This window comes from Somniosus microcephalus, chromosome 5 (assembly GCF_052327205.1).
Source record: "Somniosus microcephalus isolate GS21.2 chromosome 5, FLI_Smic_1.0, whole genome shotgun sequence".
NCBI classification, from domain to species: domain Eukaryota; kingdom Metazoa; phylum Chordata; class Chondrichthyes; order Squaliformes; family Somniosidae; genus Somniosus; species Somniosus microcephalus.
This window is the reverse complement of record NC_140991.1, coordinates 14,051,875-14,072,106: the sequence shown is the minus strand read 5'-3', so window position 1 is coordinate 14,072,106 and position 20,232 is coordinate 14,051,875. Positions and strand designations below refer to the sequence as shown.

Here is a 20,232-nt window from a genome sequence, read left to right as displayed (position 1 = left end):
AAAACTGGCAGATGACGCGTCATCAAATGACGTCATCTGACTGGCTTGCTCTTAATTGGCTGCAAGCCCGCAGGGGGGGCTTAACAAGGTCAAGGAACATAAAATCACGTCCGTGGGCCGGATGCAGTTGGAGACGGGACTGGAAGCCGGAAAGCACCTGACCCGCTCCTAACCCGCATCCATTGACAAAATCGCCGCCTATGATTCTAATGTCATTAAATAAAAATTACATGACATCAAGCAGTATGTCCTCACACATTGCCATGTGCCCTTCACCAAAGCAAATGGCCACAATTACTGTCTACATTTGCTGTCATCCAGACACGATGCTCATTTTTGTCAAATTTATCTGTGCTTTGTTAAGATTTTTCCAAGAAAAAAATTGAAAAATTCAGACATAAGAAGCATAAGTCTATCCATGTCCCAGATATGGCTGATGCTTTAATTTCAGAGCCAATAATGCATTCAAGGATTTTGTAATTTTTCTAGCTGCTATAATCCACCTCAGACCACACATTCCCTATCAGTCCACTGCAGGAACTTGCCCAGAGTTCAGGTTGGCTAATGGGAAGGGAGCTTTCTTGAGGGAGAAGGAGGGAGTAAGGGGCACACTGTCAGTCTTTTATTTTTCTTTAACATGAGCTAACTTGTAGGTTGAAATGAATGATCACATCTTTTTATGGGTTATGGGTTATGGGCCATTCAATGGCAATATGTGCCAATCAAAATGTTGTGGGGGATATTTTCCATCACGCAGTTACCCCACAATATTTAATCAGCAGCTCAACTTAATTGGTGCATGGAAGATGCTTCATCCTCAAAGAATGAGTATGACCCTACTCCGTAACGAATCTTTTTTTCAACAACTTACGTGAGGCACCTGCTCTAGATCGCTTTGCAATTGGGTAGCTGGCACTGCGCCTCCTTGCACCTGAAAGAGATATTGAATATTGCTGAAGAACAAGAAAATTCCTCTCCAACTCCCTCAGGTGATTGAAACCAGTCCATTAGATCACATTGACCATTTGTACGTTAACTATTAAATCACTTTGCCTTTTATGCTCATAACTTGCACTAGATTCTTTGACCAAGAAATTTGGTAGCCCCCAAAAACAGGCGGGGGGATAATGATGCGCGATCAACCTGCTCCCATTCAGAGGAATGCAGGCAGCACACGATCTTCCTGCTACCTGCTCATTTCCATGATTGCCACCTTCAGCCCAGCACTGAAGGTGCTGCTGAGTGGCTGAATGCTTAGCAGGGGGCTCAAGATCGTGCGAGGCTAGCCCCACGTAAAGCAAGCCTGTACTACTTAAAGGCAGTCTTAAAGGAGGAGTGCATTCTGCCTGCAGCAGCTCATTGAACTGGCTGGGGAAGATAGTGAAAAACATCAAATAATGGCACAACAGGGGAGAGAGCATGCACCAAGGTTCTTGGATGCAGCACTGGAGGTCTTGGTGCAGGAGGTGATAGGAGGAGAAAGGGTTAGGGTCGGGATTCAGATTTTTAACACTTTAACTTCCCACCCGACTCAAACCCACCTGTTTTTTGGGGTTAAAATTCCCCCTGTTAACTCTGTTTCTCTCTCCACAGTTGCTGCCTGACCTGCTGAGTATTTCCAGCATTTTCTGAAATTAATCAGCAACTAGCCTTAGAGTGGTTGCTGACCCCTTTAAATATCGCTGGTAGGGGGTCCTTGCTGCTGCTGAATGCATGTTGAGCTGTGTGAGGTTAACATAGGAGGTTAGCTGCAGAGTTGAGGACGGAAATGGCAGCGCTGGCGTCAAATCGACATTGCATGCTGATTGACATCACTATCTGCCTACTCTGCATACTCCTGGAGCACGCTCCCAGTGCCGACACCAACACCCTCAAAAAGTCCTGTTCCTGGGACTAGGGACAGGGTCACTGGCAAGGCTTGGAAGCTAAACTAGAGCCAGGCCTGGTTAGTACCTGGAGGGGTGACCATCAGGGAAGACCAGGTGCAGAAGGTCACGGAAGGAACCCCGAGGAGGGGCGGTTGGTGAGAAGGTCACGGAAGGAGGAGCGGCTGGTGAGCAGGCCCAGGTGTTGGGCCGAAGATTGTCGGACAGGAGGAATGGTGGAAATGGAATGGCGGCGCGCACCGACGCAGCGGCTTTGCTTCTCCCAGTCATGGGAGCTTGCAAGATCACATTTCGTTGTTCATGTACTTGTGCAATGACAATAAAGTTGAATTATTATTATTAAGATGGCCTCCGGTGCAGCACGCACCAGAAGTGTGCACACGCGGTGCGGATGCCATTTTTGTCACAAAACGGTACTGGTAGCGCCGAAAGATCAGGCACTACGTAGCTGCATCTTTCACCCTTTCTCTCTTTTTATGTCTAATATTATGGGCTAAAAGTTCGAGCACACTGGAATCCTGCCACGGCTAACGGCCGCCTGCTGAGAGAGTGCAGGCAGTATTGGTATTTTGATACTCATTAACACCAGCGTGGCATTGATTTTGTGATGTAATGCGCTCTTTCCAGTGCTAATCTCAGCAGGAGGCTGAAGGTCGTGTCTGCCTCCCACTTGCAGTGAAGGGGAACGGGGAAGAAAGGAGGAAACCTGTGGGCCATGCACGGAACAGTTGCTGTACCTGCTACAAAAATATTACCTGCCATCTGATATTTGTTGATTTTTTAATAGTTCATGAAATGAATGCATTATACAATAATCTTTCCCCATGGTTATTCCTGAAAGTGTTTACATGTGTAGCAATCGTGTCAGCTTTTAGTGGATCTTGCATACTCGACACAAAATAATTATTTGATACATAATTGGTTACGGAATTTTGAATAAATTAATTATAATTCCTTCAAATCTTAAACAGTTGAGTCCAAATTTGCTAGGGGATGATGCTATCATCATAAAGATAAAAGAGATCTTATCAGAGATGATCTTCAAATGTTGCAATGGAGTTCACCCATTGATTTACTGACCCACAAACACTGTAGGCCTCCTGGAAAGGTGCCAGAAAATGCAAACCCCTCCCGCCATTGATGGGCACAAAATGCAAGTATAAAAGAAGAACCTTGGCAAAGGAGGCGTTTGAAATTCCGGTGTTTTCCACCTTTCAACCTCCATCCTCATATACAATCTGCCAAGTCCTGTCAACTCCTTATGGCCGTTAACGCTGCTGAAATACTTATAGCGATTGCACGCACTGGCATGCTTTAGAGACGGCAGCAATAGGTGCAGCAAAATCCAAAATAGATGAGTAGGTGTCAACTCGGTGTTGCATGCTGATTGACGTCACGCTCCGACTCATTACAATACTTTTGGCGAGAACAGGCAACAGCAGCGCTGCCGACCTGCTGAAAATGGCAGCCGCTGCGGGACCTGCCAGCAGCGGGTGATAATGCGGTGGCCGCCATTTTTTCCCCGAATCTGGCGGTAACAGGTGACGCTAAACCCGCGAATTTTTAGGCCAAAGTTTAAATGGTTCTTAGTAAATTCCATAATCCCCCAGTGTCAGAATTAATTGAATATAGACCATATGATGGCACCTGATTGAAATTTATCTATTTGCACCCCGCAGCTGAGTCTCCAGCAGGATACATAATGGAGAGGTATTGTTAGCATCCGCAGAGACATTTTCCTGTGGGATGGAGCGCATTTTGAATTGCAAATGGAAATTAAACTTTAGAGAAAGAATTGAGATTCTATCTACAGAAATGAATGTACCATTTCCCCTTTTTTTTTTATATAAAAAAGGTCAATTTCATTCAATTCAAGCTTTTCTGTATTTTGAACTTACCTGGACCTGCTGCTGTTGGGGCTGCAAGCATTGGCATCCTTGGCAAAATTCTTGGAATGCGACTTGGAGGCTGGCTCCTGGGGCCTGAATAGAAAGATTTATGTAAGAAGTCACACAACACCAGGTTATAGTCCAACAGTTTTGTAGTGTCCGTGTGTAGATAAAGACACTGAAGACAGGAGTTGGTTCATAGGTATTTACTAAGCAAGTCTGGGGGGGGTTTCTAAAGGATATACACAATACACAGGCTTATATAGCCCAAGTGGCAATTACCGGCATTACTCACACCTGGGGCTCTTAAAGGCACATACACCACAATTGCTCTTAAAGGCACATACACCACAATTCCTCCCCTTTTAGTTAACCAGTACATCATATTTTTAAGTAATTATTAATTACATGTTATATGCAAAATAATATACATTGCTGTATTAATTAATTATAAGTTAGTCTCTCAGGAGGCTTCCTGACTCGGTCCGGATAACGCCTCGGGGGTGTAGTAGTTTCTGGTGGTGTAGTAGGTTCTTCTGGCAAGGCTGATTCGGCTTGAATGCCAGTGTCGGGTTCATCGGGTTCCAGTATCACCGGATCGGAGGTAGATATGGGTATCTCTACTTCATCGTTAAATGTATAGAGTGGTGGTGTAGGTTGTCCCTTTTCGGATAACTTGATGATTTGGTCAGCATGGCGCCTTATTATGCTTTCTCCGATGTCCACGGTATACATCAGTGGTCCTAGTCGTGTGCAGATAGTTCCAGGCTGCCATTTCTCGGTACGGTAGTCCCGGGCCAAAACCGGTTGGCCTATCTGGAAGGCCCTAGTTGGCCTTTCATTCATGCCCTGAAACTGTCGGTTCTCCACGTCCCTTCGGATGTTGGGCTTGACCAAATCCAGCCGGTATCTTAGGTTCCTATTGTAGAACATCATGGCGGGAGTTTGGTTGGTAACCATGTGTGTTGCATTCCTATATGCAAATAAGAAGTTATCCACCTTGTGCTGAAGTTTTATGTCTTCATTACCCATGGCCTTTATGGCCTTCTTGAAGGTCTGGACAAACCTTTCAGCCAATCCATTGGTGGCGGGATGGTATGGGGCGGACGTGTAGTGCTTTACCCCATTGTTCTTTAAGAACTTTCTGAATTCTTCGGACACAAATTGCGGTCCATTATCAGAACATATCTGTTCCGGCAGCCCATTCCTGGCAAATATGGTCCTTAATACTGTGATGGTTTTTTCCGTGGTGGTGGAGGACATCTTTATTACCTCCGGCCACTTGGAGTGTGCATCAACTGCGATTAAGAACATTGAGTCCATAAATGGACCAGCAAAGTCGATGTGCACCCTTTGCCAGGGAGATGAGGGCCACTCCCATGGATGTAGAGGGGCCTGTGGCGGAGCATTTTGGACCTTCTGGCATCCTAGGCAGCTCTTGGTCATGTCTTCGATGTCTCCATCGATACCTGGCCACCATACAAACGCTCTGGCTAGGTTCTTCATTTTCACTCCACCCAGATGCCCCTCGTGAAGCTCCTTTAGTACTTTATCCTGGAGTTTGGGTGGAATCACCACTCTGGATCCACACATTAAGGTTCCTCGGCACACTGACAGTTGTTCTCTTCTTTGCGAGAATGCTGGTAACAGTGGTTCGCCATGTGCTGGCCATCCCTTCATTGTTAAATCGTAGACCCGTGAGAGAGTAGGGTCATTTCTTGTCTCCCTTTCAATGGCAGAATTTGTCACCGGTAGACATTCCACTATGGTAGAGTGGAATATCTCCACTGGGTCTACTGTAGGTGCCTCTTCTATCGTTGGCAACGGTAGGCGCGATAAACCGTCAGCATTCCCATGCTGTTTTGACCCTTTGTATTCAATGTTGTATTGGTGTGCCCCTAGAAAAAGGGACCACCTCTGTAATCTTTGTGCTGTCATAATGGGAACACCTTTTTTAGGGTTGAATATGGAGATGAGGGGTTGATGGTCAGTCAGCAAGGTAAATTTTTGTCCATGTAGGTAATCGTTGAATTTCTTCACTCCCCATACCAGGCTGAGTGCTTCCCTGTCTATTTGGGCATAGTTACGCTCAGCTGAGTTTAATGAGCGTGACGCAAAAGCTATCGGCCGTTCTGAGCCATCAGGGAATTTATGGGATAATACTGCTCCTATGCCGTAAGGGGATGCATCGCACGCCAGTCTGATTGGTAGTGATGGGTTGTAATGAGCCAAAACTTTCTCGGATGTGATTAAGTCTTTACATTTATGGAAGGCACGTTTACAGTCTTCGTTCCATTTCCAAATCACTCCTGTCTGTAGAAGATCATTAAGGGGGTGTAGAATAGTTGATAAGTTCGGTAAAAATTTATGATAGTAATTTATCAATCCCAGGAATGACCTTAATTGTGAAACATTTTCAGGTGCTGGGGCTTTTATAACTGCTTCAATTTTTTCAGGTGACTTATGCAACCCTTCCTTATTAATTATGTGGCCACAATATGATATCTGATTTTGGAAAAATTCGCACTTGGGGTGATTTGCTCGTAGGCCCCGTTCTTTCAGCCTAGTGAGCACCTGCTCCAAATTGGCAAGGTGCTCGTTGTCGTTTTCTCCTGTTATAAGGATGTCGTCTAGGTAGCATTGAGTCCCCGGAATCCCTTGCAGGACTTGCTCCATAGCTCTTTGCCAGATAGCTGGAGCTGATGCTACTCCAAAAACCAGTCGATTGTACTGGTACAGGCCTTTGTGTGTGTTTATTGTGAGATACTTTTTAGAGGTCTCCTCAACCTCCATCTGTAGATAGGCCTGTGCCAAGTCAATTTTTGTGAAACGTTTCCCTCCGGATAGTGAGGCGAAAACATCTTCTATCCTCGGAAGAGGATACTGTACCGTGTGAAGGACCGGGTTTACAGTCACCTTAAAGTCCCCACAGATGCGAATTTTTCTCTGTTCCTCAGAGTTATTTTTCAATGCTTTTTTCATGACTGGAATGATGGGTGTTGCCCATTCGCTCCAATCTATTTTGGATAATACGCCTGCCTTTTCCAAATTCTCCAGCTCTGCCTCGACCGCCGGACGTATTGCGTATGGTACCGGTCTTGCCTTAAAAAATTTGGGAATTGCTGCATCGTCCACTTTTATAGAGGCGGTGATGCCTTTCAAGGTTCCTAGTTTCTCTTGAAACACTTCTTTGGCATTGGCCAAGATGTCTTTTAATCGTTCAGGTATGATGTCATCATTGTTTTTTTCTTTACTGGTCACCGTCAGTGCCTGAATGGAGTGCCAGTCTAAACGTATCTTCCTTATCCATTCCCGTCCCAACAACGGTGGACCACCATCTTGTAGAATGTATAAATACAACTTTTGTATTTCTTTGCCGTTGTATACCACAGGCACCCTTATTTTTCCTTTGGGGTATACTTTCTGCCCCGTATATGTTTTTAAGATAATGGATGTGTCTTTTAGAGGTATATGCGAAAATAGCCTCTCGTAATCTCGTCGATTTATTATGGTTAGAGCTGATCCTGTATCTAGCTCCATTTTAACTGGGGACCCTGCTATTGTGAGGGTAACCCAAATGGTTTGGTAATCCTCTTTGGCAAGTACATTATGTAATTTGAGACAGCTTAGTCTCTTGTTTCCGGAGTCGCTATCGCTATTCTGGTCTTCGGAGCTATTGTCCGTCATCATTTGTACCTTCCTGTATTTTTCTTTATTGATTTTTTGTTTTCTGTCCGTGGATTTATTTTGTCCAGATTGGCATACCCGTGCAATGTGTCCAATCTTACCGCATTGCCTGCATGCTTTGCTCTTGAACCAGCAGTCCCTCTGGTTATGGGTGGATCTGCCGCAGCGATAACATCTTCCGAACTCCTGTGTCATTTCATGGGTGCCGAAGTCCTGTGTCTTTTGTTGTATCTCTGCAGCTCCTTTTGCTGCTGCTTCGTATGATACAGCCATACTGAAAGCTTTGTCCAATGTTAAATCTTTTTCAGAAAGCAGTCTTTTTTGTGTTCCTTCACTTAAGAGACCGCAAACAAATTTGTCTCGAAGATAATCCGATAGTCCTGCTCCGAATTGGCAGTACTTTGATAGCTTTCTTAATTCGGTTAGGTAATTAGCGTTACTTTCATTCTTGTGTTGATTTCTCTTGAAGAACTTGAATCGTTCCGCTATCAGCAGCAGTGTTGGGTTTAAATGCTCCTGCAGGATATCCACAATTTCTTTAAAATTCTTGTCCTTTGGTTTGGCTGGAGTGATTAAGTTTCGTAACAGCCCGTATGTCTTCGCGCCCATTAAGTTCAGAAGTACTGAAGCTTTTTTTTCATCTGCTATTCCATTTGCGGTGCAATAAACCTCTACTCTTTCCACGTATGTGGTCCAATCTTCTATTTCGCCATCAGAAGCATCAATATTACCAGATTTAGGCATTTCAGAAAAGATATGGCGCTTCCCGCGCTTTTTTTTTTCTGTGTAGCAACGATATGGCGCTTCCCACGCTTTCCCGTCGCTGCTACTGATAACAACGCTGTTTTACTGTGGTTTCCGTTTATTCACTGTTGGAGACTCGTTCCCGACGGAGGTCTAAACGCTGACCTGCTTGCCGCGCCGGCCGTCTCCCGAGTGCACCCTCCCAGTCCGTTATTGCTTGCCTCCGATTTCGCTGCCTGTCTCAGCTGTAGAGCCCGCCGCTGGAGCCCCAGCCTGACGCCCAGGAAGGATTAGCGCAGTACCTGCCACCAGCTTGGCCAGCTGGTGAAACCACAGTTTCTCTTACTTCCTTGAGTCTTCTGGACGCTGGAGGAATCGATGTCCTTGAGGTGCTGCCGAATTGCAGGTAAGTCCGTTTCCACTTCGTCGCCACTGTAGTGTCCGTGTGTAGATAAAGACACTGAAGACAGGAGTTGGTTCATAGGTATTTACTAAGCAAGTCTGGGGGGGGGGTTCTAAAGGATATACACAATACACAGGCTTATATAGCCCAAGTGGCAATTACCGGCATTACTCACACCTGGGGCTCTTAAAGGCACATACGCCACAATTGCTCTTAAAGGCACATACACCACAAGTTTTATTTGAAATCACAAGCTTTCGGAGCGCTGCTCCTTCGTCAGGTGAAGTGGAGAGATGCATAAAGACACAGCTTATATAGTCAGAGAATAATGCCAGATGATTACAGGTAATCTTTCTAACTGCCATTTATCACACCTCGGCAGAGAGATAATCACAGCAATCAAAGGTGTGAATGGTGTTCAAACAGGTCAGTCAGGAAAACATTACATCAATGAACAATGAGGTGGGGTCACAAGGGGTCAAATGTTGCAGATGCTGGGGTCTGTATGAAAAACAAAAAACAGACAAAAAAACATTTTTTTTGCTGGAAATCACAGCAGGTCTGGCCACATCTGTAGCGAGAACAAGCCAATGACGACTCGAGTCTGGATGACCCTACATCAGGTGGGGTTACATGTAGCGTGACATGAACCCAAGATCCCGGTTGAGGCCGTCCTTATGAGTGTGGAACTTGGCTATCAGTTTCTGCTCTATGATTTTGCGTTGTCGTGTGCCTCGAAGGCCGCCTTGGAGAATGCTTACCCGAAGATCGGAGGCTGAATGTCCTTGACTGCTGAAGTGTTCCCCGACTGGGAGGAAACACTCCTGCCTGGCGATTGTTGCGCGGTGTCCGTTCATCCGTTGTCGCAGTGTCTGCATGGTCTCGCCAATCTACCATGCTCCGGGGCATCCTTTCCTGCAACGTATGAGGTAGACAACGTTGGCCGAGTCACATGAGTATGTACCATGTACCTGGTGGGTGGTGTCCTCACGTGTGATGATGGTATCTGTGTTGATGATCTGGCATGTCTTGCAGAGGTTGCCGTGGCGGGGTTGTGTGGTGTCGTGGTCGCTGTTCTCCTGAAAGCTGGGTAATTTTCTGCGAACGATGGTCTGTTTGAGGTTAGGCGTCTGTTTGAAGGCGAGCAGTGGAGGCGTGGGGATGGCCTTAGCGAGGTGTTCGTCGTCATCGATGACATGTTGAAGGCTGCGAAGAACATGGCGTAGTTTCTCTGCTCCGGGGAAGCACTGGACGACGAAGGGTACTCTGTTGGTTGTGTCCCGTGTTTGTCTTCTGAGGAGGTCTATGCGATTTTTTGCTGTGGCCCGTCGGAACTGTCGATCGACGAGTCGAGCGTCATACCCCGTTCTTACGAGGGCGTCTTTCAGCATCTGTAGGTGTCCATCGCATTCCTCCTCGTCTGAGCAGATCCTGTGTATTCGCAGGGCTTGTCCATAGGGGATGGCTTCTTTAACGTGGTTAGGGTGGAAGCTGGAGAAGTGGAGCATCCTGAGGTTGTCCGTGGGCTTGCGGTAGAGTGAAGTGCTGAGGTGTCCGTCTTTGATGGAGATTCGTGTGTCCAAGAATGAAACCAATTCTGAGGAGTAGTCCATGGTGAGTTTGATGGTGGGATGGAACTTGTTGATGTTATCGTGTAGTCTTTTCAGTGATTCTTCGCCGTGGGTCCATTGGAAGAGGTACGGCGGAAACCTTATTTACACACGTTAACAGGGTTTCCACCACACTTCCAGTGAAGTAACGCCAGCAGAGTGAGAGCAGCTGAGGAGAATTTACTGGCTGTTGACTTTTTTTCTTTTTTTACAGATGCTGCCTGACCAGCTGAGCGCTTCCAACATTTTCTGTTGTTCCAGATTTCCAGCATCTGCAGTATTTTGCTTATGTTTTGCAAGTTTTATCGTGTTCCCTATATTTTGTGAAATTTATAAAACCAGCATCTTCAAATTGGTATATAAAAAGCACAGCCAAAGCATGAGGGAAAAATCCATTTCCCTGATAGCTCCAGTGAGCAGGAAGGATGTTCCCAATGGTCGGGGAGTCCAGAACCAGGGGTCACAGTCTAAGGATAAGGGGTAAGCCATTTAGGACAGAGATGAGGAGGAATTTCTTCACCCAGAGAGTGGTGAACCTGTGGAATTCTCTACCACAGAAGGCAGTAGAGGCCAATTCATTAAATATATTCAAGAAGGAGTTGGATATATTCCTTAAGGCTAACGGGATCAAGGGATATGGGGAGAAAGCAGGGACAAGGTACTGAATTTGGATGATCAGCCATGATCGCATTGAATGGCGGAGCAGGCTCGAGGGGCCGAATGGCCTACTCCTGCTCCTATCTTCTATGTTTCTATGTGAGAAATTTTACAGAAGAGTATCAATAGACAAATCCTACATTAGGTTATCCTTCCTAACTTGGATCCTTTTAATGATGTTTCTGAAATTTGCATGCCCGGTTGTATTTCCTATAGTGCAAAAACAGTAAAACGACTTTATTGTATTTCATTTTGAATGTATATTTTTCCAATCAGTTTTATTTTCTCTTGTCTCCCCAACTTCTGCATGTACTATCCCTAGTCAAGAGGACTAGCAGGCCTCTGCCTTGCCAATGCTACTCTTCAAATGGAAGATGAAATGTGAGTTCCCTGTAATCATATATCTGTTTGAGTATGAGAATTAAGAGATATTCCCTGAACATCAATGGTGCTATTACACAGTAAGGCAGAGTTTGTATGTTGGCAGTGAGCTGTTGAATGCTCCTGATTTTCCCTCTTGTGGTTTGATGCCAGATTATTAGGAACACAAACAATTATATGACATAAAAATAACACATTACCTGCTGCTTTTCCTTTTTTGATGATATAACCCAGATCTGCAACTTTCTGTGTTAGGATATGAGGGTAACCTACCCAGAACTGCCAATATTGGATTAGTCCTCAGCGTGAGGCTTTCACTCACGACAAATATACTTGAGCCATTCGTGTCCAAACATAAACATGCCTAAAAGTGCAAGCTATGTCTGCCACATGGACTTTAGTATATGTTTGCTTTTTTATCTAGTTTTCCCCGTCTTTCTCTCTATACCTCCGTCTCCCTTTTTCAGTACTTCTCTTTCTCTCTTCACAGCCCACCTACCCGAGGGAATTGCAAGTATTTTCTCTTGTTTATTTTTGCTCGAGGGCCTCCAGTTGCAATAGAATGTTTTTATAATGACTTTGTTGGGATAGCCCCATCGCTATTGTGTTTTCATGCTTTCTGTTAGTGGAGAAAGAAAGGGAAATGCCATATTTCACACACACAGGAGCTTGTGACCCTCAGGTGGAAGATTATAATCTCCCATATGGGAGAGCAAATGTGGGGCAGTCGCTAGGCTTGATATAACTTATTAGCACATTGTGTTAGCTCTATGAACATCCGAACAATGAGGGACAAGAAAATACCCTGTGGTCCAAATAGCCTGTCCCACACCTTGTGTATTGTAGTGTATGTACCCGTTTACCTTTAAGGGAACTATTGAATGTAACCGTTCGCCTTTATGAGCACTATTTTAGGTGTGGCACTATTTGTTGGCTCATGTATACTGTAATACCGATAGTGACCACACCAGTATATAAGGGTTGTGATACGTTAACTAGGGCAGATTCGCCCGAACCTCTGAATAGTAAAGACCTGTTTTATTTGTTAATCTTGGAGTCTGTGTATTATTTGCAATACAACCCACAGACTTAACAATGGCGACGAGGACGATCGTACCCTGCGGCAACAGTACTTCCTAAGCTACTAAGGAGCGTCGAAGTGAGGCAACCGCCTTCGTCGTGCTGCTGGAAGAACACACGAGGCTGCAGCAACAGACAGGAAGCAGACTAGCAACGAAAGTTCATCAGCAACAGGCACAACTACCCTTTTACCACGGTGCGGAGTGCGTCGATCAACTAACAAAAGAAAGCAACCGGCGACCGCAACGACTGTGAGTAGGGGAAAGTGTGGAAAATATCCGGAGGATAAGGGCAGTGACCACCACGGTCGAGGGGGTGAAAAAGGCCGGACAGCGACCGGGATCACAAGGCGCGGTGGCGATAAATAAATAAATAACTAAATAACCCGCGAAGAATCAGCCGCAGCCGGGGAGGAAAGGGCCGGACTGCGGGAGGTCGGGGAGAGGCGTTTGAATCCGCTGAGCGAGAGCCCGAGAGGGAGCGAGCAAGAGCCGCGCGAGCGGGTGAGCCAGAGCCCGAGAGGGAGCAAGCAAGAGCCGCTTCGAGCGGGAGGCGCTTCGCGAGCCAGCGATCGCACCAGCGATAAGGGCCGAGAGCCGCTTCGGGCGAGAGGCGCAGCGCGGGCCATCGATCGCATCCACTGATAAGGGCCGGGCCGCTTTGAAGTGAGGGGCGCAGCCGGGCCATCGATCGCAATCCCTGATAAGGGCCGCACTCGGGCTGGTAGGGCAGAGTCGGCAGACACTGAAGGCGCGAGAGCCGCGGTGAACAGCGCGGGCCATCGATCGCGGCGGAGATAAGGGCCGCACTCGGGCTGAAAGACAGCGTCGGGGGTCGGGTGAAGACCGCCAAGCGCGGGAAAACCGCCATTGAAGTGGGCGGGGAGAGCGAGAAGCGCGGGAAAGCCGCCATTTTTCACGGGGAAACCGCTGGGGAAGAAGACAGAAGCGGGAAACCGCCATCTTAGAAAATTAATAAGAATTTTCAGAAATGCTGGTGTGTTCTCAAGAAGAGAGGAAAAATAAGAATAAGTAAAGCAATACTTGTGTTGTTCTCAAGAAGAGAAGAAGATGCCTAAGCGAGGAAATATTAATGATTTTAATGCTGAAATAGAAGACTGGGCCACGTATGTGGAACGCATAGAAATATATTGCGTAGCCAACGAAATTGAGGATGACGACAAGGCAATAACTTTGTTAAATTCGATGGGAGCAAAAACATACGGGCTCTTGAAACATCTAATAGCACCAGTTAAACCAGTGGACCAGACCTTCGAAGAGATCGTAGCAGTGCTGAAGGATCACTTGAACCCCACACCGTTGATGCTGGCTGAACGATTTAAATTTTACGCAAGAACCCAGAGGAAAGATGAAAGCAATGCGGAATACTTAGTCGAACTGCATAAGCTAGTGAAATACTGCCAGTTTGGAGGGAATTTGACAGAGGCGCTGCGGGACAAGTTCGTATGCGGCTTGGCCAAAGAAGGAACGCAGAAGCGACTTCTGGAAGAAAACGACCTCACACTGGACAGGGCTGTCCTCATAGCTTCATCGCACGAAGCCGCAGCGAAAGGAACGGCGGAAATGCAGCTAAAGGCGGCGGCACTCGGGGTGGACCAAATTACTGCAAGCACTTCCAAATGCTACCGTTGTGGAAAGACAACGCACGACCAGAATCAGTGCTGGTTTAAGAACCAAGAGTGCAGAAAATGTGGCAAACTGGGTCACATCGCGAAGGTATGCAGGTCCGGAAAGAAGACCAACAAGCAAAGGAAGCCACCACCACAAGAAAAGTACAACAAGGTACATCAGGTGGCTGAAAAGAGTTCAGACGAACAAAATTCGGACTCAGACCCAAACAGCCAGGAGCTGGATAGTCTGAGAATCCACAATGTGGGTAAAGTAACTGATCTACAGACGATCTGGGTCACACTAAAAATAGCTGGAGTCCAAGTACGAATGGAGCTGGACACGGGATCAGCTGTATCAGTCATCAACCAAAAGGACTACCACCGGCTATTCTCTCACATACCCTTAAGAAATACCAAGTTCGTATTACAGACATACACGGGGCATAACGTATACCCCATGGGGAAAATAAGAGTCAAGGTGAGAGATAGGGGTAAAGTACACCCAAGAATGAATTTGTACGTACTACCTGAGGGAGGACCACCACTTCTAGGACGGGAGTGGATCAGGAAAATAGACATGGAATGGCACTACCTACAAGCAATGACGAGTGAGGACTCGGTGCAGACAAGCAGCTCAGACTCCGAGCCGGAAGACGATAAGTCCAGCTTACGTATGAAAAACAAGGTTAACATGAACTCACGGACTAAGGTTGGAAAATCGATGGCGTGCATAAAGACAGAGAATTCTGAGTCTGTTCAAGTTACAGACATATGCATTACGGAGGAACACCGGGCTCGAACTCAACGTTATTTCAAAGTACGACAACAATTAGAACAATTAAGTTACCGCCTCGTACAAGAGATGAAAACAATGAAAAAGTTCTATGACACCGAATGGGAGAGTCTGGAAAGACAACAGAGCCTACTGGCTCAAGCAGAGAGCGACCATAGAGCCATCGTGACCAATTACCGATCACATCTCCCTTATGATGTTCAGGAGTTAGAATATTTGCATGATCTAGAGATACAGCAGAAGGGCAAACCACGCTACACTGAGGATTTTGTTCTGCAATTGGAGACGGAGCTAGTGCAGGCAAGGTTAAGAGAAGTTGAATCGCAGTGTGCTCTTAAGGAGATGCAGAAACAAATCTTGGACATGGAAAAGAGAAACGCTTCTTTACCTGATGTGAATAATGTGGACATGTTGCGAGAGGGGATTATTGAGGCGAAACTGAAAGAAGCTAAGCAAAGGATGTTGGAACTTGAAACACAGAACCAAATCAGCAGAAATCAGCTATGTCGAGCAGAGAAGGAGTGCTATGGTCTACATGAGAAGGTGCAATATCTCTCAGCCCAGAATAAGGGGCTACTCACTCAGTTAAATGAGAGTAAACGGGAAATGGCTGAGATAGACTGCAAGAATAAAGAAGAATTGATGGCAGTGAGACTTCGAGAGGCAGATAGCATAGCAGCCTTGGCTGAACTCCAACAGGAAATTGCAAAAAAAAACCAATTGCAGAGGAATCTTCAGGAAGCCAGGATTTTATTCCAGTCCTTCTCTACGACTCCTTACAAGCAGAGTGTGAGAAGTTGAAAGAACAGTATGGACAGGCCCAGGCTACAAGGCTGGAGGGGATTAACTCGGCAACCCCCGAAAAGCTAGTTTCAGTAGAAGCATATGAACAACTAAAGGTTGAACATGAGCAAGAAGTCCAAAGGCTGCAGGAAATGTTTGATGAGCTCCAGGCCAAGGCTGCCTCATCGATAAAGATTCCATCCATAGATGAAACATTAGTGGTGGAAGAGGAGAGGGGTTTGGAGCTCTCAAAAGTTATTGAAATAGCTGAGGTTGCAACACAGACTGAGAAGATGGCAGCAGAGCAACCCTTGGATACCAAAAGTACGCTGACTCACGTCAATGTAGAACAACAGACCGCTGAAACAGCTGCTCCGGTAGAGGGATTGAATAGTCCGATCAATCAATCTCCAAAGGAAGTTGAAGTATTAAAATCACAAATGAGGTCACACAGAATCACAGAAACCCCACAGTGCAGATAGAGGCCATTTCGGCCCATCGAGCCTGCACCGACACATATCCCACCCGATCCCCGTGACCCCTACACCAACACATATCCCACCCTATCCCTGTAACCCCACGTATTTAATCCCCCTAACACTAAGGGTCAATTTATCATAGCTAATCAACCTAACCTGCACATCTTTGGACTGTGGGAGGAAACCGGAGCACCCGGAGTAAACCCACGCAAACACGGGGAGAATGTGCAAACTCCACACAGACAGTCGCCCGAGGCCGGATTCGAACCCGGGTCCCTGGCGCTGTGAGGCAACAGTGCTAACCACTATGCCACCATGCTGGTCATTAGTAAACGACTTGCTGAAAGCCCAGAAAAAGCTGGATGAAGAGGTACACATGAAGAAGTCTCTTCAGGAAAGATGTCTGGATTTGGAACAAGAGCTGGCTAACGTCCAGCTGGGTATGGAGGAAATAGACGACCCTCTCGCTGGCCTAGCTCAGGACGACACCGAATATTACCATGACCTGGTGGACTACACCGAATATTACGATGTCCTGTCCTGCCCAGCTTGTAACTTCGACTCCCAAAGTGCAGAAATCATGGAGGAGCACCAAAAGTCTACGGAACATCGGGAGAAGGTGGCTCTACTACGGAAAAAGGAGGAAGAGAAGGAGGAACTGCGCATGCAGCTGGCAGCTGACAGTGGAGCCCAGAGAGTCTCCAAGAAGCAGAAAAGGAAAAGTCGAAACAGAAGATGACCCATCTGAACCATTATCACCTCTACCAGATCACACACGTGGTCCCTCCGAACGGAGCCAAATCAGTTCGGAAGTTCAAACTGTTAAATCCATGGAAGGACTATTGAATGAGTCACTCCAGCAATGTGAACCGACTACACCACAGAGACTGAATCTGTGAACTGTTTTCCGCAGAGACTGAATCTGTGATCTGTTTTGACATGAAGTTATATATGTTATTATGTTATGTTAAACATGAAGTTATATGACGTTGACTCCATCGAGAGTATATCTGTAAATTGTTATATGACGTTGACTCCATCGAGAGTATATCTGCAAACTGTTTATATAAAGTTGAAGATTGTATGTTTAACGGGATTCTGTAAGTAAAAAGCTAAAAAGGGAGGATTGTAGTGTATGTACCCGTTTACCTTTAAGGGAACTATTGAATGTAACCGTTCGCCTTTAAGAGCACTATTTTAGGTGTGGCACTATTTGTTGGCTCATGTATACTGTAATACCGATAGTGACCACACCAGTATATAAGGGTTGTGATACGTTAACTAGGGCAGATTCGCCCGAACCTCTGAATAGTAAAGACCTGTTTTATTTGTTAATCTTGGAGTCTGTGTATTATTTGCAATACCACCCACAGACTTAACATGTATCACAATATATACATTTCCAACCCCACCCAAAACCATGTATTGCACCATAAAGCCACCTTAAAAAATATAGTCCACATATTTTCTTTCCAATACTCACAAATCTCTTGTGCCCTTGCACCTTCCAGAAACTCAGATGGTAAAGTTTCAACAGGCACTGAAAATAAAAGCACTGAGTTTAAACTTTGCAAATCAAACAATTCCTCAATGCATAAGTACAATATTGACCAAATAATTATTGAAATGATTTTTTAAAGAACTCTTGCAAGTTGATTTTCATCAGTCAGTCTAGATGCTTACCATTTTGTTTGCCCAAGATCGTGAATAAATTAGGCCTAAAGATTAAAATGCAGTTACGGTCCCCAGAAGGTGAACATTGGCCCTTGAAATTCTGTTTACGCCGTTCCCCTGGGGGTGGGGGTAGGGGTGGGGGAGGTGGATTCTGCTGGTCTCCCCCCAAAGTTACAGCAGAAGAACCCCTGATGAATTGCAGGACCATACTGATGTTTTAATTTATGTCCACAGTCCCTTTTGTTATTCTCTGATGGCATATTAACATTATCACAACTATGGATAATGTCAGGAGATGGTGCTTTTCCCAGAGAATAGGCGACCTCTGGAATAGGCTGCCATCTCGTGCGGTGGATGCTGATTAGCTGAATTCCTTCAAGCGAGAGCTGGACCTGTTTCTGGCTGGGGCGGCGATCACCTCTTACAGAAGGTCGGCACTGCAGGGAATTCAGGGCCAGAGTGATCTCCTGGACTAGTTTTGATCGCCTAGATGGGTCGGAGAGGAATTTCCCAGATTTTTTTTTCCCAAATTGGCCAGGGTTTTTTATCTTTTTTTTGCCCCTCCCAAGAGATCATATGGTTTTGGGTGGGGTGGAGTGTACATGTTGTGATACACAAGGTATCGCAATTGTGTGGGATAGGCTTGATGGACCAGATGGTCTTTACCTGTCCGCCATTGTTCGTGTGTTCGTATGATTAAATTGAAAGGGATTAAGGGATTAAGTTGACTTCGTAATGAGTTATTCCTTATCACAATGAAGGACTTTCTTGGTGTATAAAGACCAACTGGCTTTTGGTGTCTCAGACTGACCAATAGCAGTGAGTTGAGCACCAGTGACACCGATGAACCTCAATGTTCATATAAGCCTTCTGAAAAGGGTAAGAGAAAGGCTACAAAGATCAAGAAGACAATGTCGGAGGCACAGCCAAGGAATCAAGAGAAGCAGCGTGCGATCCTTATAAGGGACTCTATCATCAGACATACAGACAGCACCCTATGTAGAGGTAAGGCTCTGTCAAGAGCAGTCTTTTGTCTTCCAGGGGCCAGGGTGGCAGATCTCAGTGATCATGTGGATGACCTAATTAAAGGTGAATGCCAAGGTACTGTAGTAGGTTTACAAATTGGTACTAATGATATCATAGATAGAAATCCATTTGTTTTGTAGGATTCTTACAAGGATCTCATTACAGACCTCCAGAGTGAGGGTGCAAGGATAGTAGTCTCGGAGCTATTATCAATCATGTTCAGATCACAGGAGAGAAACAGCCGAATCATCGGATTCAACATCTAGCTTTAGGATCTTTGTAAAAAGAAGCTCCACTTTGTTGACAATGGGGACATGCTCACTCGACAAGGTAAGCTGTTGGCCAGTTTCAAATTTATACTGCATTGCTTTTTAACATTAGATTAGAATTGCCCTCTATGTTTCTGTGGGATGAATTACAAAACTACTATTCAATTGAAAGTTTTTGATGTTGTCAGAAGCTATGAAAATATTGGTAGTGATAGGAAAACATGTAACAATTCCAAGGCCTAAAAATTCGGTTGCTTTGCGCCTCCTGTTAGCGCCCTCTTAGGGCGCAAAGCAACCAACACCCAGGCGCGGTGCCGCCAACGTCTCCCGTGAAATTCAGCGGGAGGTTAGCGGTGGCAGTAACCATTAGTGCAGCGCCACCGGCAATGACGTCATATTCCCTCGATATTCCATCACAGCTCCCCAAGAGGGATGCGGGGTGCTTCCAGTAGCGCCCCGCTTCCCTCTTGGGGCGCTACCGCTGAATTTCGGCCGCGGGGTGCTAATTTTTTTGGGGCGCTAAAAGTAGCGCCCTGGCGAAGTTAGCGCCCCAAAGGGGGCACGACTCAATTTTCCCCCCAAGTGTCTACATTAGAAAAAGCACCATAACAATCGTTGCAAAAAGTGAGACAAACAAAATACAAGCCTTCCCTGCTGATGCCAACACGTGATAATAGTCTAAAATCATAAGTATACATTGTATTAACTAAAAGTTACCATGGAGGAACTTAGAATCATAGAATCATACAATGGTTACAGCACAGAAGGAGCCATTCGGCCTGTCAAGCCCGCGCTGGCTCTCTGCAAGAGCACTTCAGCAAGTCCCACTCCCCCTGGTCTTTCCCGCAACCCTGCAAATTTTTTCCCCTCAGGTACTTATCCAATTCCCTTTTGAAAGCCACAATTGAGTCTGCCTCCACCACCCTTTCAGGAAATACATTCCAGAGCCTAACCACTCGCGTAAAAAAGTTTTTTCTTACATCGCCTTTGGTTCATTTGCCAATCACCTTGAATCTGTGTCCTCTGGTTCTCAATCCTTCCGCCAATGGGAACAGTTTCTCTGTATCTACTCTGTCTAGACCCCTCATAATTTTGAATACCTCTATCAAATCGCCTCTCAACCTTCTCTGCTCTAAGGAGAACAACCCCAGCTTCTCCAGTCTATCCACATAACTGAAGTCCCTCATCCCTGGAATCATTCTCGTAAATCTTTTCTGCACCTTCTCTAAGGCCTTCACATC

General features: G+C 45.9%; 1 protein-coding gene and 1 long non-coding RNA gene across 3 annotated transcripts in view; one reads left to right on the top strand and one right to left on the bottom strand.

Annotated features, from left to right (window-relative positions):
- The window catches only part of LOC147116899 (uncharacterized), a 247,368-nt gene that overhangs the window by 191,864 nt on the left and 35,272 nt on the right, over positions 1-20,232 (bottom strand). For both annotated transcript variants that reach the window (XM_085987344.1, XM_085987345.1), the window contains 3 exons: positions 17,506-17,562; positions 3,785-3,868; positions 872-931 (listed from right to left, as the gene is read on the bottom strand). In XM_085987344.1, coding sequence (XP_085843470.1) covers positions 872-931; positions 3,785-3,868; positions 17,506-17,562 — 201 coding nt within the window. The remainder of the gene's footprint in view (positions 1-871; positions 932-3,784; positions 3,869-17,505; positions 17,563-20,232) is intronic.
- The window catches only part of LOC147116900 (uncharacterized), a 34,592-nt gene continuing 33,055 nt past the window's right edge, over positions 18,696-20,232 (top strand). The window contains exon 1 of the long non-coding RNA XR_015078329.1: positions 18,696-19,052. This is a non-coding gene — a long non-coding RNA (uncharacterized LOC147116900). The remainder of the gene's footprint in view (positions 19,053-20,232) is intronic.